Raw genomic sequence first — 25,600 nt, 5'->3', positions numbered from 1 at the left:
GGCATTGTGTGACATTTTCAGCCACCTTCCTCTGTGTATCTAGTCCCATTGAAAGGGGCGTAGACCCATGTTGTCCGCTGGCTTCTGGAAGTGAGAGTGTGTTGGCTGCTATCTTGCTCTGCAGACGATAGGGTTCTCTGACAATGTGGCATGTGAGACGTCTGGGGAAACATTTTAAGGGACGAACCCACCATTAATGTGAACACACCTACAATGAACGTTACCTCGCCGATTTCAATGGATCCGTGGCGCATTCATCTTGCTTACGTTTTGGCCCAGGTTAATGTATAGGTTGTACTGAAGACTGTTGAATACCAGCGTTATGCTGACGACGCAACGAATACCATGGAGCCACCACACGCGGACGTCAACGGCGTGAAACGCGGGTGATGGTGACGCTGTGACGAGACGAACGAACGATGCTGATTCCATTCGAAGACCGAAAAAGTTGGGCGCGTCACGATTGCCAAGTTGCCAATTCTGACCAATGTACCCAATGGCACAAGATCAATCGGAAATGGTTTATGGCTCAGGCCGTTTGTACGACCGCGTGCCACACCGTGTTTGATTGCCGGCCTCGTGTACCCCTTATCTTTTTGACGTTTCTTTGTTTGTTCGACAGTTTACATTGCCCGCCGTGCCGCAATTGTCAGTGTGGCGACATGTCATGCGTGTCTGTTCATGATAAACACATATACGCCCAACGACCTAGTGAACATCACCTGATCCGTGGCCTTGTGTCTAGGACACTCGACAGGAATGGATGAGGGAGGTGAGGCGTCAGCCTGCTGCCGGCGGTTGGCGGGGACCAGCTTGTGTACCGGGGCCTTTGTGAAAGGGCGCGCAGGTCAGGTCACAGCCCGGAACTGCTTTGAAAAGTACTCACGATTTTTGACGGATTGCGAAATTTTGGTGGCAGCCTGGTTGTTGATCGCTGCCGTCTTCTTCTTTTCCAATGTTATTGGCATTGTGTGACATTTTCAGCCACCTTTCTCAGTGTATCTTGTCACATTAACATGCGCGTTGACCCAAGTTGTCCGCTAGCTTCTGGAACTAAGTGTGTGTTGGCTGCTATCTTCCTCTGCAGAGGATAGGGTTCTTTGAGAATGTGGAATGTGCGACATCTTGGGAAAAAATTTATGGGACAAACCCACAAACAATGTGAACACGCCTACAATGAAGGCTTATCTCGCCGATTTCAATTGTTCCGTGGCGCATTTTTCTTGCTTACGTTTTGGCCTAGGTTAATGTATAGGTTGTACTGAAGACTGTTGAATACCAGCGTCTAGCTGACGACGCAATGAATACCATCGAACCACCACACTCTGACGTCAACAGCGTGAAACGCGGGTGATGGTGACGCTGTGACGAGACGGTCGAACGATGCTGATTCCATGCGAAGACAGAAGTTGGGCGCGTCACAATTGCCAAGTTGCCAATTCTGACCAATGTACCCTATGGCACAAGGCCAATCGGAAATGGTTTATGGCTCAGGCCGTTTGTACGACCGCGTGCCACGCCGTGCTTGATTGCCGGCCTCGTGTGCCGCTTATCGTTTTGACGTTTCTTGGTTTGTTCCACAGTTTACGTTGCCCGCCGTGCCGCAATTGTCAGTGTGGCGACGTGTCATGCGTGGCTGTTCTGGAGAAACACATATACGCCCAACGACCTAGTGAACATCGCCTAATCCGTGGCCTTGTGTCTAGGACACTCGGCAGGAATGGATCAGGGAGGTGAGGCGTCAGCCTGCTTCCGGCGGTTGGCGGGGACCAGCTTGTGTACCGGTGCGCTTGTGAAAGGGCGCGCAGGTCAGATCAGAGCCCGGAACTGCTTCGAAAAGTACTCATTTTTTTTGACGGATTGCGAAATTTTGCTGCAAGCCACGTTTTTGGTCGCTGCCGTCTTCTTTTTTTCCAATGTTATTGGCATTGTGCGACATTTTCAGCAGCCTTTCTCTGTGTATCTAGTCCCATTAACATGCGCGTTGACCCAAGTTGTCCGCTAGCTTCTGGAACTAAGTGTGTGTTGGCTGCTATCTTCCTCTGCACAGGATAGGGTTCTTTGAGAATGTGGAATGTGAGACATCTTGGGAAAAATTTATGGGACAATCCCACAAACAATGTGAACACACCTACAATGAAGGCTTATCTCGCCGATTTCAATAGTTCCGCGACGCATTCTTCTTGCTTACGTTTTGGCCTAGGTTAATGTATAGGTTGTACTGAAGACTGTTGAATACCATCGTGATGCTGACGACGCAATGAATACCATGGAAGCACCACACGCTGACGTCAACAGCGTGAAACGCGGGTGGTGGTGACGCTGTGACGAGAGGATCGAACGATGCTGATTCCTTGCGAAGACAGAAGTTGGGCGCGTCACAATTCCCATGTTGCCAATTCTGACCAATGTACCCAATGGCACAAGGCCAATCGGAAATGCTTTATGGCTCAGGCCGTTTGTACGATTGCGTGTCACGCCGTGTTCGATTGCCGGCCTCATGTCCCGCTTATCTTTTTGACGTTTCTTCGTTTGTTCCAAAGTTTACGTTGCCCGCCGTGCCGCAAATGTCAGTGTGGCGACGTGTCATGCATGGCTGTTCTAGATAAACACATATACGCCCAACGACCTAGTGAACATCACCTGATCCGTGGCCTTGTGTCTAGGGCACTCGGCACGAATGGACCAGAGAATTAGAGGCGTCAGCCTGCTGCCGGCGGTTGGCGGGACCAGCTTGTGTACCGGTGCGCTTGTGAAAGGGCGCGCAGGCCGGGTCAGAGCCCGGAACTGGTTTAAAAAGTGCTCACCCTTTCTGACGGATTGGGAAATTTTGGTGGCAGCCTCGTTTTTAATCGCTGCCGTCTTCTTCTTTTCCTATGTTATTGGCATTTTGTGACATTTTCAGCCACCTTTCTCAGTGTATCTAGTCACATTAACATGCGCGTTGACCCAAGTTGTCCGCTAGCTTCTGGAACTAAGTGTGTGTTGGCTGCTATCTTCCTCTGCAGAGGATAGGGTTCTTTGAGAATGTGGAATGTGCGACATCTTGGGAAAAAATTTATGGGACAAACCCAAAAACAATGTGAACACGCCTACAATGAAGGCTTATCTCGCCGATTTCAATGGTTCCGCGGCGCATTCTTCTTGCTTACGTTTTGGCCTAGGTTAATGTATAGGTTGCACTGAAGACTGTTGAATACCAGCGTCTAGCTGACGACGCAATGAATACCATGGAACCACCACACGCTGACGTCAACGGCGTGAAACGCGGGTGATGGTGACGCTGTGACGAGATGATCGAACGATGCTGATTCCATGCGAAGACCGAAGAAGTTGGGCGCGTCACAATTGCCAAGTTGCCAATTCTGACCAATGTACCCAATTACACAAGGCCAATCGGAAATGGTTTATGGCTCAGGCCGTTTGTGCGAGCGCGTCTCACGCCGTGTTCGATTGCCGGCCTCGTGTGCCGCTTAGTTTTTTGACGTTTCTTCGTTTGTTCCACAGTTTACGTTGCCCGCCGTGCCGCAAACGTCAGTGTGGCGACGTGTCATGCGTGGCTGTTCTCGATAAACACATATACGCCCAATGACCTAGTGAACATCACCTGATCCGTGGCCTTGTGTCTAGGACACTCGGCAGGAATGGATCAGGGAGGTAGAGGCGTCAGCCTGCTTCCGGCAGTTGGCGGGGACCAGCTTGTGTACCGGTGCGCTTGTGAAAGGGAGAGCAGGTCAGGTCAGAGCCGGGAACTGCTTTGAAAAGTACTCATCCTTTTTGGAGGATTGCGAAATTTTGGTGGCAGCCTCGTTTTTGGTCGCTGCCGTCTTCTTTTTTTCCATTGTTATTGGCATTGAGTGACATTTTCGGCCACCTTGCTCTGTGTATCTAGTCCCATTAACATGCGCGTTGACCCAAGTTGTCCGCTGGCTTCTGGAACTAAGTGTGTGTTGGCTGCTATCTTGCTCTGCAGAGGATAGGGTTCTTTGAGAATGTGGAATTTGAGACATCTTGGGAAAGAATTTATGGGACTAACCCACAAACAATGTGAACACACCTACAATGAAGGCTTATCTCGCCGATTTCAATGGTTACGCGGCGCATTCTTCTTGCTTATGTTTTGGTCTAGGTTAATGTATAGGTTGTACTGAAGACTGTTGAATACCATCGTGATGCTGACGACGCAATGAATACCATGGAACCACCACACGCTGACGTCAACAGCGTGAAACGCGGGTGGTGGTGACGCTGTGACGAGAGGATCGAACGATGCTGATTCCTTGCGAAGACAGAAGTTGGGCACGTCACAATTCCCATGTTGCCAATTCTGACCAATGTACCCAATGGCACAAGGCCAATCGGAAATGCTTTATGGCTCAGGCCATTTGTACGATTGCGTGTCACGCCGTGTTCGATTGCCGGCCTCGTGTGCCGCTTATCTTTTTGACGTTTCTTCGTTTGTTCCAAAGTTTACGTTGCCCGCCGTGCCGGAAATGTCAGTGTGGCGACGTGTCATGCATGGCTGTTCTAGATAAACACATATACGCCCAACGACCTAGTGAACATCACCTGATCCGTGGCCTTGTGTCTAGGGCACTCGGCACGAATGGACCAGAGAATTAGAGGCGTCAGCCTGCTGCCGGCGGTTGGCGGGACCAGCTTGTGTACCGGTGCGCTTGTGAAAGGGCGAGTAGGTTAGGTCAGAGCCCGGAACTGCTTTGAAAGTACTCATCGTTTTTGACGGATTACCAAATTTTGGTGGCAGCCTCGATTTTGGTCGCTGCCGTCTTCTTTTTTTCCAATGTTATTGGCATTGTGTGACATTTTCAGCCACCTTCCTCGGTGTATCTAGTCCCATTGAAAGGGGTGTAGACCCAAGTTGTCCGCTGGCTTCTGGAACTAAGAGCGTGTTGGCTGCTATCTTGCTCTGCAGACGATAGGGTTCTCTAACAATCTGGCATGTGAGAGGTCTGGGGAAACATTTTAAGGGACAAACCCACAATTAATGTGAACACACCTACAATGAACGTTACCTCGCCGATTTCAATGGCTCCGCGGCGCATTCATCTTGCTTACGTTTTGGCCCAGGTTAATGTATAGGTTGTACTGAAGACTATTGAATACCAGCGTTATGCTGACGACGCAACGAATACCATGGAGCCACCACACGCGGACGTCAACGGCGTGAAACGCGGGTGATGGTGACGCTGTGACGAGACGAACGAACGATGCTGATTCCATGCGAAGACCGAAGAAGTTGGGCACGTCACAATTCCCAAGTTGCCAATTCTCACCAATGTACCCAATGGCACAAGGCCAATCGGAAATGGTTTATGGCTCAGGCCGTTTGTACGACCGCGTGCCACGCCGTGTTTGATTGCCGGCCTCGTGTGCCGCTTATCGTTTTGACGTTTCTTCGTTTGTTCCACAGTTTACGTTGCCCTCCGTGCCGCAATTGTCAGTGTGGCGACGCGTCATGCGTGTCTGTTCATGATAAACACATATACGCCCAACGACCTAGTGAACATCACCTGATCCGTGGCCTTGTGTCTAGGACACTCGGCAGGAATGGATCAGGGAGGTGAGGCGTCAACCTGCTGACGGCGGTTGGCGGGGACCAGCTTGTGTACCGGTGCGCTTGTGAAAGGGCGAGTAGGTCAGGTCAGAGCCCGAAACTGCTTTGAAAGTACTCATCGTTTTTGACGGATTACCAAATTTTGGTGGCAGCCTCGTTTTTGGTCGCTGCCGTCTTCTTTTTTCCAATGTTATTGGCATTGTGTGACATTTTCAGCCACCTTCCTCGGTGTATCTAGTCCCATTGAAAGGGGCGTTGACCCAAGTTGTCCGCTGGCTTCTGGAACTAAGAGCGTGTTGGCTGCTATCTTGCTCTGCAGACGATAGATTTCTCTGACAATGTGGCATGTGAGACGTCTGGGGAAACATTTTAAGGGACAAACCCACAATTAATGTGAACACACCTACAATGAACGTTACCTCGCCGATTTCAATGGATCCGCGGCGCATTCTTCTTGCTTACGTTTTGGCCTAGGTTAATGTATAGGTTGTACTGAAGGCTGTTGAATACCAGCGTCATGCTGACGACGGAATGAATACCATGGAACCACCACACGCTGACGTCAACGGCGTGAAACGCGGGTGATGGTGACGCTGTGACGAGATGATCGAACGATGCTGATTCCATGCGAAGACCGAAGTTGGGCGCGTCACAATTCCCAAGTTGCCAATTCTGACCAATGTACCCAATGGCACAAGGCCAATCGGAAATGGTTTATGGCTCAGGCCGTTTGTACGACCGCGTGCCACGCCGTGTTGGATTGCCGGCCTTCTGTGCCGGTTATCTTTTGGACGTTTCTTCTTTTGTTCCACAGTTTACGTTGCCCGTCGTGTCGCAAATGTCAGTGTGGCGACGTGTCATGCGTGGCTGTTCTCGATAAACACATATACGCCCTACGACCTAGTGAACATCACCTGATCCGTGGCCTTGTGTCTAGGACACTCGGCAGGAATGGATCAGGGAGGTGAGGCGTCAGCCTGCTGCCTGCGGTTGGCGGGGACCAGCTTGTGTACCGGGGCGCTTGTGAAAGGGCGCGCAGGTCAGGTAACAGCCCGGAACTGCTTTGAAAAGTACTCACCATTTTTGACGGATTGCGAAATTTTGGTGGCAGCCTCGTTTTTGATCGCTGCCGTCATCTTTTTTTCCAATGTTATTGGCATTAAGCGACATTTTCAGCCACCTTCTTCTGTGTATCTAGTTCCATTAACATGCGCGTTGACCCAAGTTGTCCGCTGGCTTCTGGAACTAAGTGTGTGTTGGCTGCTATCTTGCTCTGCAGAGGATAGGGTTCTTTGAGAATGTGGAATGTGAGACATCTTGGGAAACATATTAAGGGACAAACCCACAAATAATGTGAACACACCTACAATGAAGGCTTACGTCGCCGATTTCATTGGATCCGCAGGGCATTCGTCTTGCTTACGTTTTGGCCTATGTTAATGTATAGGTTGTACTGAAGGCTGTTGAATACGAGCGTCATGCTGACGACGCAATGAATACCATGGAGCCACCACACGCTGATGTCATCGGCGTGAAACGCGGGTGATGGTGACGCTGTGACGAGACGATCGAACGATGCTGATTCCATGCGAAGACCGAAGAAGTTGTGCGCGTCACAATTCCCAAGTTGCCAAATCTGACCAATGTACCCAATGGCACAAGATCAATCGGAAATGGTTTATGGCTGAGGCCGTTTGTACGACCGCGTGTCACACCGTGTTCGATTGCCGGCCTCGTGTACCCCTTATCTTTTTGACGTTTCTTTGTTTCTTCTACAGTTTACGTTGCCCGCCGTGCCGCAATTGTCAGTGTGGCGACGTGTCATGCGTGTCTGTTCATGATAAACACATATACGCCCAACGACCTAGTGAACATCACCTGATCCGTGGCCTTGTGTCTAGGACACTCGGCAGGAATGGATCAGGGAGGTGAGGCGTCAGCCTGCTGCGGGCGGTTGGCGGGGACCAGCTTCTGTAGCGGGGCGCTTGTGAAAGGGCGCGCAGGTCAGGTCACAGCCCGGAACTGCTTTGAAAAGTACTCACAATTTTTGACGGATTGCGAAATTTTGGTGAAGCCTCGTTTTTGATCGCTGCCGTCTTGCTTTTTCCAATGGTATTGGCATTGAGTGATATTTTCAGCCACCTTCTTCTTTTTATCTAGTCCCGTTAACATGCGCGTTGACCCAAGTTGTCCGCTGGCTTCTGGAACTAAGTGTGTGTTGGCTGCTATCTTGCTCTGTAGAGGATAGGGTTCTTTGAGAATGTGGAACGTGAGACACCTTGGGAAAAGATTTATGGGACAAACCCACAAACAATTTGAACACACCTCCAACATAGGCTTACCTCGCCGATTTCAATGGATCCGCGGCGCATTTTTCTTGCGTACGTTTTGGCCTAGGTTAATGTATAGGTTGTAATGAAGGCTGTTGAATACCAGCGTCATGCTGACGACGCAATGAATACCATGGAACCACAACACGCTGACGTCAACGGCGTGAAACGCGGGTGGTGGTGACGCTGTGACGAGATGATCGAACGATGCTGATTCCATGCGAAGACCGAAGAAGTTGGGCGCGTCACAATTGCCAAGTTGCCAATTCTGACCAATGTACCCAATGACAGAAGGCCAATCGGAAATGGTTTATGGCTCAGGCCGTTTGTGCGACCGCGTGTCACGCCGTGTTCGATTGCCGGCCTCGTGTGCCGCTTCTCTTTTTGACGTTTCTTCGTTTGTTCCACAGTTTACGTTGCCCGCCGTGCCGCAAATGTTAGTGTGGCGACGTGTCATGCGTGGCTGTTCTCCATAAACTCATATACGCCCAACGACCTAGTGAACATCACCTGATCCGTGGCCTTTTGTCTAGGACACTCGGCAGGAATGGATCAGGGAGGTGAGGCGTCAGCCCGCTGCCGGCGGTTGGCGGGGAAAAGCTTGTGTACCGGGGCGCTTGTGAAAGGGCCCCCAGGTCAGGTCACAGCCCGGAACTGCTTTGAAAAGTACTCACCATTTTTGACGGATTGCGAAATTTTGGTGGCAGCCTCGTTTTTGATCACTACCGTCTTCTTTTTTTTTAATGTTATTGGCATTGTGTGACATTTTCAGCAACCTTCCTCTGTGTATCTATTCCCTTTCACGTGCGCGTTGACCCAAGTTGTCCGCTGGCTTCTGGAACTAAGAGTGTGTTGGCTCCTATCTAGCTCTGCAGACGATAGGGTTCTTTGAGAATCTGGAATGTGAGACATCTTGGGAAAAGATTTATTGGACGAACCCACAAACAATTTGAACACACCTCCAATATAGGCTTACCTCGCCGATTTCATTGGATCCGCGGCGCATTTTTCTTGCGTACGTTTTGGCCTAGGTTAATGTATAGGTTGTAATGAAGGCTGTTGAATACCAGCGTCATGCTGACGACGCAATGAATACCATGGAACCACCACACGCTGACGTCAACGGCGTGAAACGCGGGTGATGGTGACGCTGTGACGAGATGATCGAACGATGCTGATTCCATGCGAAGACCGAAGAAGTTGGGCGCGTCACAATTGCCAAGTTGCCAATTCTGACCAATGTACCCAATGACCCAAGGCCAATCGGAAATGGTTTATGGCTCAGGCCGTTTGTGCGAGCGCGTGTCACGCCGTGTTGGATTGCCGGCCTTCTGTGCCGGTTATCTTTTGGACGTTTCTTCTTTTGTTCCACAGTTTACGTTGCCCGTCGTGTCGCAAATGTCAGTGTGGCGACGTGTCATGCGTGGCTGTTCTCGATAAACACATATACGCCCTACGACCTAGTGAACATCACCTGATCCGTGGCCTTGTGTCTAGGACACTCGGCAGGAATGGATCAGGGAGGTGAGGCGTCAGCCTGCTGCCTGCGGTTGGCGGGGACCAGCTTGTGTACCGGGGCGCTTGTGAAAGGGCGCGCAGGTCAGGTCACAGCCCGGAACTGCTTTGAAAAGTACTCACCATTTATGACGGATTGCGAAATTTTGGTGGCAGCCTCGTTTTTGATCGCTGCCGTCATCTTTTTTTCCAATGTTATTGGCATTAGGCGACATTTTCAGCCACCTTCTTCTTTGTATCTAGTTCCATTAACATGCGCGTTGACCCAAGTTGTCCGCTGGCTTCTGGAACTAAGTGTGTGTTGGCTGCTATCTTGCTCTGCAGAGGATAGGGTTCTTTGAGAATGTGGAATGTGAGACATCTTGGGAAACATATTAAGGGACAAACCCACAAATAATGTGAACACACCTACAATGAAGGCTTACGTCGCCGATTTCATTGGATCCGCAGGGCATTCGTCTTGCTTACGTTTTGGCCTATGTTAATGTATAGGTTGTACTGAAGGCTGTTGAATACGAGCGTCATGCTGACGACGCAATGAATACCATGGAGCCACCACACGCTGATGTCATCGGCGTGAAACGCGGGTGATGGTGACGCTGTGACGAGACGATCGAACGATGTTGATTCCATGCGAAGACCGAAGAAGTTGTGCGCGTCACAATTCCCAAGTTGCCAATTCTGACCAATGTACCCAATGGCACAAGATCAATCGGAAATGGTTTATGGCTGAGGCCGTTTGTACGACCGCGTGTCACACCGTGTTCGATTGCCGGCCTCGTGTACCCCTTATCTTTTTGACGTTTCTTTGTTTCTTCTACAGTTTACGTTGCCCGCCGTGCCGCAATTGTCAGTGTGGCGACGTGTCATGCGTGTCTGTTCATGATAAACACATATACGCCCAACGACCTAGTGAACATCACCTGATCCGTGGCCTTGTGTCTAGGACACTCGGCAGGAATGGATCAGGGAGGTGAGGCGTCAGCCTGCTGCGGGCGGTTGGCGGGGACCAGCTTCTGTAGCGGGGCGCTTGTGAAAGGGCGCGCAGGTCAGGTCACAGCCCGGAACTGCTTTGAAAAGTACTCACCATTTTTGACGGATTGCGAAATTTTGGTGAAGCCTCGTTTTTGATCGCTGCCGTCTTCCTTTTTCCAATGTTATTGGCATTGAGTGATATTTTCAGCCACCTTCTTCTTTTTATCTAGTCCCGTTAACATGCGCGTTGACCCAAGTTGTCCGCTGGCTTCTGGAACTAAGTGTGTGTTGGCTGCTATCTTGCTCTGTAGAGGATAGGGTTCTTTGAGAATGTGGAACGTGAGACACCTTGGGAAAAGATTTATGGGACAAACCCACAAACAATTTGAACACACCTCCAACATAGGCTTACCTCGCCGATTTCAATGGATCCGCGGCGCATTTTTCTTGCGTACGTTTTGGCCTAGGTTAATGTATAGGTTGTAATGAAGGCTGTTGAATACCAGCGTCATGCTGACGACGCAATGAATACCATGGAACCACAACACGCTGACGTCAACGGCGTGAAACGCGGGTGGTGGTGACGCTGTGACGAGATGATCGAACGATGCTGATTCCATGCGAAGACCGAAGAAGTTGGGCGCGTCACAATTGCCAAGTTGCCAATTCTGACCAATGTACCCAATGACAGAAGGCCAATCGGAAATGGTTTATGGCTCAGGCCGTTTGTGCGACCGCGTGTCACGCCGTGTTCGATTGCCGGCCTCGTGTGCCGCTTCTCTTTTTGACGTTTCTTCGTTTGTTCCACAGTTTACGTTGCCCGCCGTGCCGCAAATGTTAGTGTGGCGACGTGTCATGCGTGGCTGTTCTCCATAAACTCATATACGCCCAACGACCTAGTGAACATCACCTGATCCGTGGCCTTTTGTCTAGGACACTCGGCAGGAATGGATCAGGGAGGTGAGGCGTCAGCCCGCTGCCGGCGGTTGGCGGGGAAAAGCTTGTGTACCGGGGCGCTTGTGAAAGGGCCCGCAGGTCAGGTCACAGCCCGGAACTGCTTTGAAAAGTACTCACCATTTTTGACGGATTGCGAAATTTTGGTGGCAGCCTCGTTTTTGATCGCTACCGTCTTCTTTTTTTTATGTTATTGGCATTGTGTGACATTTTCAGCAACCTTCCTCTGTGTATCTATTCCCTTTCACGTGCGCGTTGACCCAAGTTGTCCGCTGGCTTCTGGAACTAAGAGTGTGTTGGCTCCTATCTAGCTCTGCAGACGATAGGGTTCTTTGAGAATCTGGAATGTGAGACATCTTGGGAAAAGATTTATTGGACGAACCCACAAACAATTTGAACACACCTCCAATATAGGCTTACCTCGCCGATTTCATTGGATCCGCGGCGCATTTTTCTTGCGTACGTTTTGGCCTAGGTTAATGTATAGGTTGTAATGAAGGCTGTTGAATACCAGCGTCATGCTGACGACGCAATGAATACCATGGAACCACCACACGCTGACGTCAACGGCGTGAAACGCGGGTGATGGTGACGCTGTGACGAGATGATCGAACGATGCTGATTCCATGCGAAGACCGAAGAAGTTGGGCGCGTCACAATTGCCAAGTTGCCAATTCTGACCAATGTACCCAATGACCCAAGGCCAATCGGAAATGGTTTATGGCTCAGGCCGTTTGTGCGAGCGCGTGTCACGCCGTGTTCGATTGCCGGCCTCGTGTGCCGCTTATCTTTTTGACGTTTCTTCGTTTGTTCCACAGTTTACGTTGCCCGCCGGGCCGCAAACGTCAGTGTGGCGACGTGTCATGCGTGGCTGTTCTCGATAAACACATATACGCCCAACGACCTAGTGAACATCACCTGATCCGTGGCCTTGTGTCTAGGACACTCGGCAGGAATGGATCAAGGAGGTAGAGGCGTCAGCCTGCTTCCGGCAGTTGGCGGGGACCAGCTTGTGTACCGGTGCGCTTGTGAAAGGGCGCGCAGGTCAGGTCAGAGCCGGGAACTGCTTTGAAATGTACTCATCCTTTTTGAAAGGTTGCGAAATTTTGGTGGCAGCCTCGCTTTTGATCGCTGCCGTCTTCCTTTTTTTAATGTTATTGGCATTGTGTGACATTTCCAGCAACCTTCCTCTGTGTATCTATTCCCTTTCACGTGCGCGTTGACCCAAGTTGTCCGCTGCTTCTGGAACTAAGAGTGTGTTGGCTCCTATCTAGCTCTGCAGACGATAGCGTTCTCTGGCAATGTGGCTTGTGAGACATCTGGAAAAACATTTTAAGGGACAAACTCACAAACAATGTGAACACACCTAAAATAAAGGTTTACCTCGCCGATTTCAATGGATCCGCGGCGCATTCTTCTTGCTTACGTTTTGGCCTAGGTTAATGTATACGTTGTACTGAAGACTGTTGAATACCAGCGTCATGCTGACGACGCAATGAATACCATGGAACCACCACACGCTGACGTCAACAGCGTGAAACGCGGGTGATGGTGACGCTGTGACGAGACGATCGAACGATGCTGATTCCATGCGAAGACAGAAGAAGTTGGGCGCGTCACAATTCCCAAGTTGGCAATTCTGACCAATGTACCCAATGACACAAGCCCAATCGGAAATGGTTTATGGCTCAGGCCGTTTGTACGACAGCGTGCCAAGCCGTGTTCTATTGCCGGCCTTCTGTTCCGCGTATCTTTTTTACTTTTCTTCGTTTGTTCCACAGTTTACGTTGCCCGCCGTGCCGCAATTGTCAGTGTGGCGACGTGTCATGCGTGGCTGTTCTCGAGAAACACATATACGCCCAACGACCAAGTGAACATCACCTGATCCGTGGCCTTGTGTCTAGGACACTCGGCAGGAATGGATCAGGGAGGTAGAGGCGTCAGCCTGCTGACGGCGGTTGGCGGGGACCAGCTTGTGTACCGGTGCGCTCGTGAAAGGGCGAGTAGGTCAGGTCAGAGCCCGAAACTGCTTTGAAAGTACTCATCGTTTTCGACGGATTACCAAAATTTGGTGGCAGCCTCGTTTTTGGTCGCTGCCGTCTTCTTTTTTTCCAATGTTATTGGCATTGTGTGACATTTTCAGCCAGCTTCCTCGGTGTATCTAGTCCCATTGAAAGGGGCGTTGACCCAAGTTGTCCGCTGGCTTCTGAAACTAAGAGCGTGTTGGCTGCTATCTTGCTCTGCAGACGATAGGGTTCTCTGACAATGTGGCATGTGAGACGTCTGGGGAAACATTTTAAGGGACAAACCCACAATAATGTGGACACACCTACAATGAACGTTACCTCGCCGATTTTAATGGATCCGTCAGAAACGTCAGAAAGATAAGCGGCACAGGAGGCCGGCAATCGAACACGGCGTGGCACGCGGTCGTACAAACAGCCTGAGCCATCAACCATTTCCGATTGGGCTTGTGCCATTGTGTACATTGATCAGAATTGGCAACCTTGGAATTTTGACGTGCCCAACTTCGGTCTTCGCATGGAAACAGCATCGTTCGATCGTCTCATAACAGCGTCGCCATCACCCGGGTTTCACGCCGTTAACGCCAACATGTGGTGGCTCCATGGTATTCATTGCGTCGTCAGCATGACGCTCGTATTCAACAGTCTTCAGTACAACCTATACATTAACATACTCCAAAACGTAAGCAAGAAGAATGCCCTGCGGATCCATTGAAATCGGCGAGGTAAGCCTTCATTGTAGGCGTGTTCACATTAATTGTGGGTTTGTCCCTGAAAATGTTTCCCAAGATGTCTCACAAGCCACTTTCTCTGAGAACCCTATCGTCTGCAGAGCAAGATAGCAGTGAACACACACTTTGTTCCAGAAACCAGCGGACAACTTGATCCAACACGAATGTGAATGGGACTGCATGCACAGAGGGAGGTGGCTGAAAATGTCACACAATGCCTATAACATTGAAAAAAAAAGAAGACGGCAGCCACAAAAACAATGCTGCCCCCGAAATTTCGCAATCCGTCAAAAAGGGTGAGTACTTTTCAAAGTAGTTCGGGCTCTGACCAGGCCTGCGCGCCCTTTCAAAAGCGTACGGGTTCACTAGCTGGTCCCCGCCAGCCGCCGGCAGCAGGCTGACGCCTCTACCTCCCTGATCGATTCCTGCCGAGTGTCCTAGACACAAGGTCACGAATCAGGTGATGTCCACTAGGTCGTTGGGCGTATATGTGTTTATCGAGAACAGCAGCGCATGACACGTCGCCACACTGACAATTGCGGCATTTCGGGCAATGTAAACTCTGGTACAAACGAAGAAACGTCAGAAAGATAAGCGGCACAGGAGGCCGGCAATGGAACACGGCGTGGTATGCGGTCGTACAAACAGCGTGAGCCATCAACCATTTCCGATTGGGCTTGTGCCATTGGGTACATTGTTCAGAATTGGCAACTTGGGAATTTTGACGTGCCCAACTTCTTCGGTCTTCGCATGGAAACAGCATTGTTCGATCGTCTCATAACCGCGTCGCCATCACCCGGGTTTCACGCCGTTGACGCCAACGTGTGAGGGCTCCATGGTATTCATTGCGTCGCCAGCATGACGCTTGTATTCAACAGTCTTCAGTACAACCTATACTATAACATAGGCCCAAACGTAAGCAAGAAGAAAGCGCCGCGGATCCATTCAAATCGGCGAGGTAAGCCTTTATTGTAGGTGTGTTCACATTAATTGTGGGTTTGTCCCTGAAAATGATTCCCAAGATGTCTCACAAGCCACATTCTCTGAGAACCCCATCGTCTGCAGAGGAAGATAGCAGTCAACACACACTTAGTTCCAGAAGCCAGCGGACAACTTCATCCAACACGCATGTGAATGGGACTACATGCACAGATGAAGGTGGCTGAAAATGTCACACAATGCCAATAACGTTGAAAAAAAAGGGACGGCAGCGACAAAAACAATGCTGCCACCGAAATTTCGCAATCCGTCAAAAAGGGTGAGTACTTTTCAACGCAGTTCCGGGCTCTAACCCGACCTGCGCGCCCTTTCACAAGCGCACGGGTACACTAGCTGGTCCCCGCCAACCGCCGGCAGCAGGCTGACGCCTCTACCTCCCTGATCGATTCCTGCCGAGCGTGCTAGACACAAGGCCACGGATCAGGTGATGTTCACTAGGTCGTTGGGCGTATATGTATGTGTGTATCGAGAACAGCCACGCATGACACGTCGCCACACTAACAATTGCGGCACGGCGGGCAAAGTAAACTGTGGAACAAACGAAGAACCGTCAGAAAGATAAGCGGCACAGAAGGCCGGCAGTCGAACAGGGCGGGGCACGCGGTCGTACAAACAGCCTGAGCCATAAGCCATTTTTGAGTGGGCTTGTGCCATTGCGTACATTGGTCAGAATTGGCAACTTGAGAATTGTGAGGCGCCCAACTTCTGAGGTCTTTGCATGGAATCAGCATCGTTCGATCGTCTCGTCACAGCGTCACTATCAACCGGGTTTCACGCCATTGACGTCAGCCTGTGGTGGCTCCATGGTATTCATTGCGTCGTCCACATGACGCTGGTATTCAACAGTCTTCAGTACAACCTATACATTAACATAGGCCAAAACGTAAGCAAGAAGAATGCCCTGCGGATCCATTGAAATCGGCGACGAAAACCTTCATTGTAGCTGTGTTCACATTAATTGTGTCTTTCTCCCTTAAAATGTTTACCCTGATGTCTCACAAGCCACATTGTCAGAGAACCCTAACGTCTGCAGAGCAAGATAGCAGCAAACACACTCTTAGTTCCAGAAGCCAGCGGGCAACTAGTGTCAACGCGCATGTCAATGGGACTAGATGCACAGATGAAGGTGGCTGAAGATGTCTCACAATGCCAATAACATTGAAAAAAAAGAAGACGGCAGCGACGAAAACGAGGCAGCCACCAAAATTTCGCAATAAGTCAGAAAGGGTGAGTACTTTTTAAAGCAGTTCCGGGCTCTGACCCGACATGCGCGGCCTTTCACAAGCGCACGGGCACACTAGCTGGTCCCCGCCAATCTCCAGCAGCAGGCTGATGCCTCTACTTGCCTGATCCATTCTGGCCGAGCGTGCTAGACACAAGGCCACGGATCAGGTGATGTTCACTAGGTAGTTGGGTGTATATGTGTGTATAGAGAACAGCCACGCATGACACGTCGCCACACTGACAATTGCGGCACGGTGGGCAACGTAAACTGTGGTACAAACGAAGAAACGTCAGAACGATAAGCGTCACAGGAGGCCGGCAATCGAACAGGGCGTGGCACGCGGTCGTACAAACAGCCTGAGCCATAAACCATTTCCGATTGGGCTTGTGCCATTGGGTACATTGGTCAGAATTGGCAACTTGGGAATTTTGACGTGCCCACTTCTTCGGTCTTCGCATGGAAACAGCATGGTTCGAGTGTCTCATAACAGCATCGCCATCACCCGCGTTTCATGACGTTGACGTCAACGTGTGGTGGCTCCATGGTATTCATTGCGTCGTCAGCATGACGCTGGTATTCAACAGTCTTCAGCACAACCTATACATTAACATAGGCCAAAACCTAAGCAAGAAGAATGCCCTGCGGATCCGTTGAAATCGGCGACTTAACCTTCATTGTAGGTGTGTTCACATTAATTGTGGGTTTGTCCCTGAAAATGTTTCCCAAGATGTCTCACAAGCCACATTCTCTGAGAACCCTGTCGTCTGCAGAGCAAGATAGCAGTCAACACGCACTTAGTTCCAGAAGCCAGCGGTCAACTTGGGTCAACGCGCATGTGAATGTGACTACATGCACACAGGAAGGTGGCTGAAAATCTTACACAATGCCAATAACATTGAAAAAAAAGAAGACGGCAGCGACGAAAACAATGCTGCCACCGAAATTTCGCAATCCGTGAAAAAGGGTGAGTACTTTTCAAAGCAGTTCCGGGCTCTGACGCGACCTGCGCGCCCTTTCACAAGCGCACGGGTACACTAGCTGGTCCCCGCCAACCGCCGGCAGCAGGCTGACGCCTCTACCTCCCTGATCGATTCCTGCCGAGTGTCCTAGACACAAGGCCACGGATCAGGTGATGTTCACTAGATAGTTGGGCGTATATGTGTTGATCGAAAACAGCCACGCATGACACGTCGCCACACTGACAATTGCGGCACGGCGGGCAACGTAAACTCTGGAACAAACGAAGAAATGTCACAAAGATAAGCGGCACAGAAGGCCGGCAATCGAACAGGGCGGGGCACGCGGTCGTACAAACAGCCTGAGCCATCAACCACTTCCGATTGGGCTTGTGCCATTGGCTACATTGGTCAGAATTGGCAACTTGGGAATTATGACGTGCCCAACTTCTTCGGTCTTCGCATGGAAACAGTATGGTTCGATCGTCTCATAACAGCGTCGCCATCAGCCGGGTTTCACGCCGTTGACGCCAACGTGTGGTGGCTCCATGGTATTCATTGCGTCGTCAGCATGACTTTGGTATTCAACAGTCGTCAGCACAACCTATACATTAACATAGGCAAAAAGGTAAGCAAGAAGAAAGCGCCGCGGATGCATTGAAATCGGCGAGGTAAGCCTTCATTGTAGGTGTGTTCACATTCATTGTGCGTTTGTCCCTGAAAATGTTTCCCAAGATGTCTCACAAGCCGCATTCTCTGAGAACCCTATCGTCTGCAGAGCAAGATAGGAGTCAACACGCACTTCGTTCCAGAAGCCAGCGGACAACTTGTGTCAACGCGCATGTCAATGTGACTAGATGCACAGATGAAGGTGGCTGAAAATGTCGCACAATGCCAATAACATTGAAAAAAAGAAGATGGCAGCGACGAAAACGAGGTTGCCACCAAAATTTCGCAATCCGTCAGAAAGGGTGAGTACTTTTCAAAGCAGTTCCGGACTCTGACCCGACCTGCGCGCCCTTTCACAAGGGCACCGGTACACAAGCTGGTCCCCGCCAAACGCCGGCAGCAGGCTGACGCCTCTACCTCCCTGATCGATTCCTGCCGAGTGTCCTAGACACAAGGCGACGGATCAGGTGATGTTCACTAGGTCGTATGGCGTATATGTGTTTATCGAGAGCAGCTACGCATGACACGTCGCCACACTGACTATTGCGGCACGGCGGGCAACGTAAACTGTGGAAGAAACGAAGAAACGTCAGAAAGCGGCACAGAAGGCCGGCAATCGAGCACGGCGTGGCACGCTGTCGTACAAACGGCGTGAGCCATAAACCATTTTCGAGTGGGCTTGTGCCATTGGGTACATTGGTCACAATTGGCAACTTGAGAATTTTGACGTACCCAACTTCTTCGGCCTTCGCTTTGAAAGAGTATGGTTCGATCGTCTCATAACAGCGTCGCCATAACCCGCGTTTCACGCCGTTGACGCCAACGTGTGGTGGCTCCATGGTATTCATTGCGTCGTCAGCATGACGCTGGTATTCAACAGTCTTCAGTACGACCTATTCATTAACATAGGCCAAAACGTAAGCAAGAAGAAAGCGCCGCGGATCCATTGAAATCGGCGAGGTAAGCCTTCATAGTAGGTGTGTTCACATTAATTGTGGGTTTGTCCCTGAAAATGTTTCCCAAGATGTCTCACAAGCCACATTCTCTGAGAACTCTATCGTCTGCAGAGCAAGGTAGCAGTCAACACACACTTAGTTCCAGAAGCCAGCGAACAAATTGGGCCAACACGCATCTGAATGGGACTACATGCACAGAGGATGGCGGCTGAAAATGTGACACAATGACCATTGAAAAACAAAAGAATACGGCAGCGACAAAAACAATGCGGCCACCGAAATTTCGGAGTCCGTCAAAAAGGGTGAGTGCTTTTCAAAGCAGTTCGGGGCTATGACCCGACCTGCGCGCCCTTTCACAAGCGCACGTGTACACTAGCTGGTCCCCGCCAACCGCCGGCAGCAGGCTTACGCCTCTACATCCCTGATCGATTCCTGCCGAGTGTCCTAGACACAAGGCTACGGATCAGGTGATGTTCACTACGTCGTTGGGCGTATGTGTGTTTATCGAGAACAGCCATGCATGACTTGTCGCCACAGTGACAATTGCGGCACGGCGGGCAACGTAAACTGTGGTACAAACGAAGAAACGTCAGAAAGATAAGCGGCACAGGAGGCCGGCAATCGAAAACGGCGGGGCACGCGGTCGTACAAACACCCTGAGCCATAAACCATTTTTGAGTGGGCTTGTGCCATTGGGTACATTGGTCAGAATTGGCAACTTGGGAATTGTGAGGCGACCAACTTCTGAGGTCTTCGCATGGAATCAGCATCGTTCGATCGTCTCGTCACAGCGTCGCCATCAAGCGGGTTTCACGCTGTTGACGCCAACGTGTGGTGGCTGCATGGTATTCATTGCGTCGTCAGCATGACGCTGGTATTCAACAGTCTTCAGTACAACCTATACATTAACATAGGCCAAAACGTAAGCAAGAAGAAAGCGCCGCGGATCCATTGGAATCGGTGAGGTAAGCCTTCTTTGTACGTGTGTTCACATTAGTTGTGGGTTTGTCCCTGAAAGTGTTTCCCAAGATGTCTCACAAGCCACATTCTCTGAGAACCCTATCTTCTGCAGAGCAAGATAGCAGTCAACACACACTTAGTTCCAGAAGCCAGCGGTCAACTTGGGTCAACACGCATGTGAATGGGACTACATGCACAGAGGAAGGTGGCTGAAAATGTCACACAATGCGAATAACATTGAAAAAAAAGAAGACGGCAGCGACGAAAATTAGGCTGCCACCAAAATTTCGCAATCAGTCAGAAAGGGTGAGTTCTTTTCAAAGCAGTTCCGGGCTCTGACCCGACCTGCGCGCCCTTTCACAAGCGCACCAGTACACAAGCTGGTCCCCGCCAACCGCCGGCAGCAGGCTGACGCCTCCACCTCCCTGATCCATTCCAGCCGAGCGTCCTAGACACAAGGCCACGGATCAGGTTATGTTCACTAGGTCGTATGGCGTATATGTGTTTATCGAGAACAGCTACGCATGACACGTCGCCACACTGACTATTGCGGCACGGCGGGCAACGTAAACTGTGGAAGAAACGAAGAAACGTCAGAAAGCGGCACAGAAGGCCGGCAATCGAGCACGGCGTGGCACGCTGTCGTACAAACGGCGTGAGCCATAAACCATTTTCGAGTGGGCTTGTGCCATTGGGTACATTGGTCACAATTGGCAACTTGAGAATTTTGACGTACCCAACTTCTTCGGCCTTCGCTTTGAAAGAGTATGGTTCGATCGTCTCATAACAGCGTCGCCATCACCCGGGTTTCACGCCATTGACGTCAGCATGTGGTGGCTGCATGGCATTCATTGCGTCGCCAGCATGACGCTGGTATTCAACAGTCTGCAGTACAACCTATACATTAATATCGGCCAAAACGTAAGCAAGAAGAAAGCGCCACGGATCCATTGAAATCGGCGTGGTAAGCCTTCATTGTAGGTGTTGTTGTGGAATAAGAGACGGAGAACTTTGAACTGATGGAAAAACGACAGACGTCCTTTCGCTTCGAGTGCATCAAGAAGACTGCTTTATTTTTCACTAGAAGGTATGGGAAATGGGAGAGAGTAGTGAGAAGGAGAAAGTCATAATACACCATGCCACACAAGCATTCTTGCACCACGTACGTGCCAAAAGCCATCGCCACAGGCCGGGCTGCCAGGGTCATGAGCCTCCGGGGCATGAACGTTTGAGTGCAGTGGGGCCGTGCGGGGGCCCAAGGACCTGCGTGTCCGCAACTCCCCTGTGTGCAATAAAGTTATCATCACCACCTCCACGCTTGGAACGCACCACCACACCACCGCACCGCCGGTTCGTTTGTATACGTCGCGCCCGCCAGTAAGGCACGTAGTTTGAGGGGTATCAAGTGTCCGGCGCCTCTGAGAAGAAGTTCTCCTTGCCACTTCGTCGGTGGCCCGCAGTGCGGGGGTTTATCAACTGTCTGGCGCCGCTGGGGAGGGGGACCCTGGCTCCAGAATGGAGGATATACAACAACCTCCCCCGGATGAGCGAACTATTATTGATCTCATTGCTGTCCAATCTCCAAGGGATACAGCAGCTGTATCGGTCGCTTCACCTCAGTTCCCCCACTTAATACCAGTTTGCAGGACCGCACCCTGCCGTCTCTACCCTTAAATGTTTCCTTAATTCTGGCGGTCTTCCACATGTGGCGTTTCAAACGGTCTTCCCTCAGGAGCACCAATGCGCCTTTCTTCAGATCACTCGATGTCGTTGGTCGGCACATATGTGCCGATCTGAGCTCCAATAAGTACTCTTTCCGCCACCGTCTCCAGAAAATGTCGGCCATGGCAGTCCGGTACTTCCAGCGTCGTGAGAGATGCATGCCACCGCCAGGAATTTCGTCCGGCAGCAGGTGTGGAGGAAGGGTCGTCAACTTTCTTCCGACAAGGAAATGAGCCGGTGACAGTGGTTCTGGCTCTTGAGCATCATCATATATGAAAGTCAAAGGGCGTGAGTTGACCACGGCCTCCACCTCATAAAGAACGGTGGTCAGTTCTTCGAAACTCAAGCTGCTCTGACCTAACACCTTTCGCAATGCTACTTTCACAGATAGCACCATCCGCTCCCAGAATCCACCCCACCAAGCTGCCCGTTCAACAATAAACTTCCATCTGATCCGGTTTCCGGCGAAGTATGACTGCAATTCCTCGACCTGCAACAGCATGAACATTGCCTGTAGATCCCTGGCTGCACGCTTGAATGTGAGCGCGTTGTCCGAATACACCGTCGAGCAAATTCCACGGCGTGCCACAAAGCGTTTAAAGGCCAACAGGAAGGCTGTAGCCGACAGGTCGCTGACAAGCTCAAGGTGGACGGCACGTGTCACAGCTCAGGTGAAAATAGCGATGTAGCATTTTTTGCTGTCGCGTGACTGTTGACAAATCAAGGGCCCTGCAAAATTGATGCCAACGATGTCGAACGGGTTTCCCTTTGTCACTCTGTCAGCTGTAAGTGGTGCTACTGGTTCCGTAGCGGGAGGGCAACTTTGCCTGTGACAGACGAGGCACTGCTTGATAATTTTCTTTACGGCCTGACGTCCTCGAATAATCCAATACGATTCTCGCAGCTGTGCTAGAGTATCGCGTACGCCCGCGTGCAGCATTCTCAAATGTTCCTTCCGTATGAGCAGTGACGTGAGGGGGTGCTTGCCAGGAAGAACAATGGGATGCTTAGTCTCTTCGTTGTTATCACTGAATTGCAAGCGTCCACCAACTCGCATGAGGCCCTCTTTGTCGAAGTACGGGTTGAAAGGCAAAACAGGAGAGCTCTTGTGCAGCGGTCTTTGATTCTTCAGGTTTGAAATGTCGTCGCTGAACGCATCTTCTTGAGCTTTAGCCAACCAGTATCTTTCGGCGCTGATTACTTCTTCAGCTCGTAATGGGCCGATCGTCCTTCCTTCTTTCTTGTGGCAGTTGTCGACAAAGCGGCGGACCCACGCGGTTACTCGCACGACTTTGCTGAATGAACTATAATTCTCAGCATTGAAAATTGCCATGGATGACGATGATACTATGGGCATCACCGTCACCTTTCGCTCTTCCATTTGGCACTCCCTAACCTTCGAGCTCGGCTCACTTATCATTGGCCAACACGTGTCATCCTCCTGAAGCCAACGGGGTCCTTTCCACCACAGTTCGCTTTCCCGCAGGGCCGATGGGAGAATGCCGCGGGTGATTAGGTCAGCGGGGTTGTCTGAGCCTGGGCAGTGTCTCCAATCCCTGGAATCTGTCAGCGCCTGTAACTCTGAGACTCGATTTGCCACGAAGGGCTTCCATCTGGCAGCGTTTCCCTTGATCCAGTACATAGCTACTGTAGAGTCAGTCCAGAGGATGGTAGCAACGTTCTTCAGATCCAAGGCCTTGGCAACGTAGTGGCATAGTCGCGCGCCAATAAAGGCTCCCATCAGCTCCAATCGGGGTAGCGAGAGGCGTTTCAAAGGGGCCACTCTTGATTTAGCCATGACCAAGCTGACATTTGTTAGTCCGAACGGAGACTTGGTCACGATATATGCGACAGCACCATAGGCCTTCGGGCTTGCGTCACAGAAAACATGCACCACTTTCTCCGTATCATCGTTACTAATGTCTGCCGCTATCAGTCTTGGAATAGACACTCCTTCAATGCATGGAAGCTCCCTACACCAGCAGTCCCACTCAGGCTGCAATGTCTCAGGCAAGGGATCGTCCCAACCAATTCCCAACTCCCACAACTTCTGGAACATTACCTTTACGCATAATGTTGTGGGAGCAATAAATCCAAAAGGGTCGAAAATTCTTGCCGAGACCTGCAGGACAAATATCTTGTCGTCGGCTCTTGCGGAGAGGAAGTCGATGAGTGAAGTTAGGTTGTATTCAAAGTGGTCAGTCTGAGCATTCCAACCTACTCCCAATACCTTTGTAGCTGCAGCATGTCCAGCATCAGCGTTCGTTCTCTCCACATTGCCATTCTCTAAGAAGTTGACGAGATCGCGGTCGTTCGACATCCACTTGTGTAGCCGCATCCTTGCTTGAGACAATATATCTTTGGACTCCTGGCACAAGACTTTACCCTTGTCAAGGCTGTCAACCCCAGTTACAAAGTCGTCCACGTAAAGATGCTTGCGCAGAATACCTGCAGTTTCAGCATACCGTTCCGGCAGGCCTTCAAGATGATGTTGCAACGTTGCAGCCAAGAGAAATGGGCTCGACGTGACCCCGAACGGCACGCGAGTCATGCGATAGGTCACCATAGTTGGAAGCTCTTCCCCTTTCTTTGGCGTCATAGCGTACCAGAGAAACTGCACAGCGTTCCGATCGCTCTCTGATAGTGATATTTGGAGAAAGGCCTTTTCAATATCCGCAACAATGGCAATGTTGTAAGTGCGGAAATTGATCAGCAGATCAATGAGCTCTGGGTTTAGGTTTGGGCCACTTTCCAAAACATTGTTCAGTGAGAGGCGATTTTTGGCACTTGATGATGCATCAAATACTACCCTCAGTTTTGTCGTCTGGCTTTCGCGACGAACAACTGCTTGATGTGGCATATAGTACACCGGACCTTCCGACGTGCCGCAGTCCTTGCTGGCTGGCTCTGCATAGCCCTTTTCTATGTAGTCTCTTATGCAGGCGTCGTATTCCCTAATCAACGAACCTCCTTCCCAGAGGCGCTTTGTCTGTGCTTTAAGACGCCTTGCTGCGCACTCGTAGTTGTCGCCAAGCTCGTAAACCATCGAATTCCAAGGGAACGACACCTTATAGCGGCCATTCTCAAAGTTGACGGTTTCTTTATAGTGCTGAAGGACTGCGTCCTCGTGACGAACTGGCTCATGTTACTTGATACCGATGTGCTCGAGCTCCCAGAAAGACTTTAGCTGTGCTGATATTTCCTTGTAAATTTCTTCACTCACTCCTATCCGCATCACGCCAGCAGCCGAGGAGCAGACTCCTGTTGACTTCCTTGTGCCGACCTGGCCCTGGACTGTCCATCCTAATACAGTCTCCACCGCCATCAATTTGGAGCTGAGACGCTTAGTGGATCCCGTGACAATTTCCCAGTAATGATCAGCGCCAATCAAAAGGTCAGTATTTTCGCTTTCGTCGCCCCGCGAGGCGTCTGCGACTTGGAAGTGAAATTTTGAAAGTTGAAGTAGAACAGAATTTGATGGAGCAGCCATGATATCTGCACAGATGCAAGGAACCTCCAGCGCTTCCACTCGCACCCCTTTTCCGTCGTACTGGCTTCTGAGCCACAGCTCCACTCGACGCGTTTTTGTGCGTGTGGTGGCTGATGTCTCACCAAAGGCAAATATTTTAGGTTCCTCTTCTCCCAGCACTTTTAACTGCAGCTTTTCGGATAGCTTGCGATGAATGAAGGTTCGCTGGCTGCCACCGTCCAGGAGAAGCCTGACAAGCGTACGTTCATGTGGACCCTCTGTCCAAGCTCGCGCTGTCTGTAGGAGAAACTGCTGCTCTCCATTGCACATCAAGTCATCTCCCGTGCCTAATGAGGACTTCAACACCGTGGCTTGCTCAATCACCGGTGACGAAGATGCATCCCTTTCATCAGTGTTGCGGTGTCACCTAAAGTCAGGGTCGCACATTGTCGTTAAATGTCTGCCCTTGCAATACGCACAACTGAGCCACTTAGCTTTACGGCACTCTCTTGCCTCGTGCCCTTTTGTTGTACACCGGAA

At 50.7% G+C, this 25,600-nt stretch overlaps 1 protein-coding gene across 1 annotated transcript in view; it reads right to left on the bottom strand.

The window, feature by feature from the left end:
* LOC126539679 (uncharacterized) overlaps positions 1–24,637 on the bottom strand; it is a 141,448-nt gene extending 116,811 nt beyond the window's left edge. Inside the window, exon 1 of the mRNA XM_050186536.2 lies at positions 22,579–24,637. Within this exon, the coding sequence (XP_050042493.2) occupies positions 22,579–24,637 (2,059 nt within the window). The remainder of the gene's footprint in view (positions 1–22,578) is intronic.
* Between the last annotated feature and the right edge of the window lie 963 nt (positions 24,638–25,600).

Source organism: Dermacentor andersoni, chromosome 2 (genome assembly GCF_023375885.2).
Source record: "Dermacentor andersoni chromosome 2, qqDerAnde1_hic_scaffold, whole genome shotgun sequence".
Lineage (NCBI taxonomy): Eukaryota > Metazoa > Arthropoda > Arachnida > Ixodida > Ixodidae > Dermacentor > Dermacentor andersoni.
The sequence above is the reverse complement of the archived record's forward strand: the minus strand, read 5'-3'. Positions and strand labels throughout refer to the sequence as shown.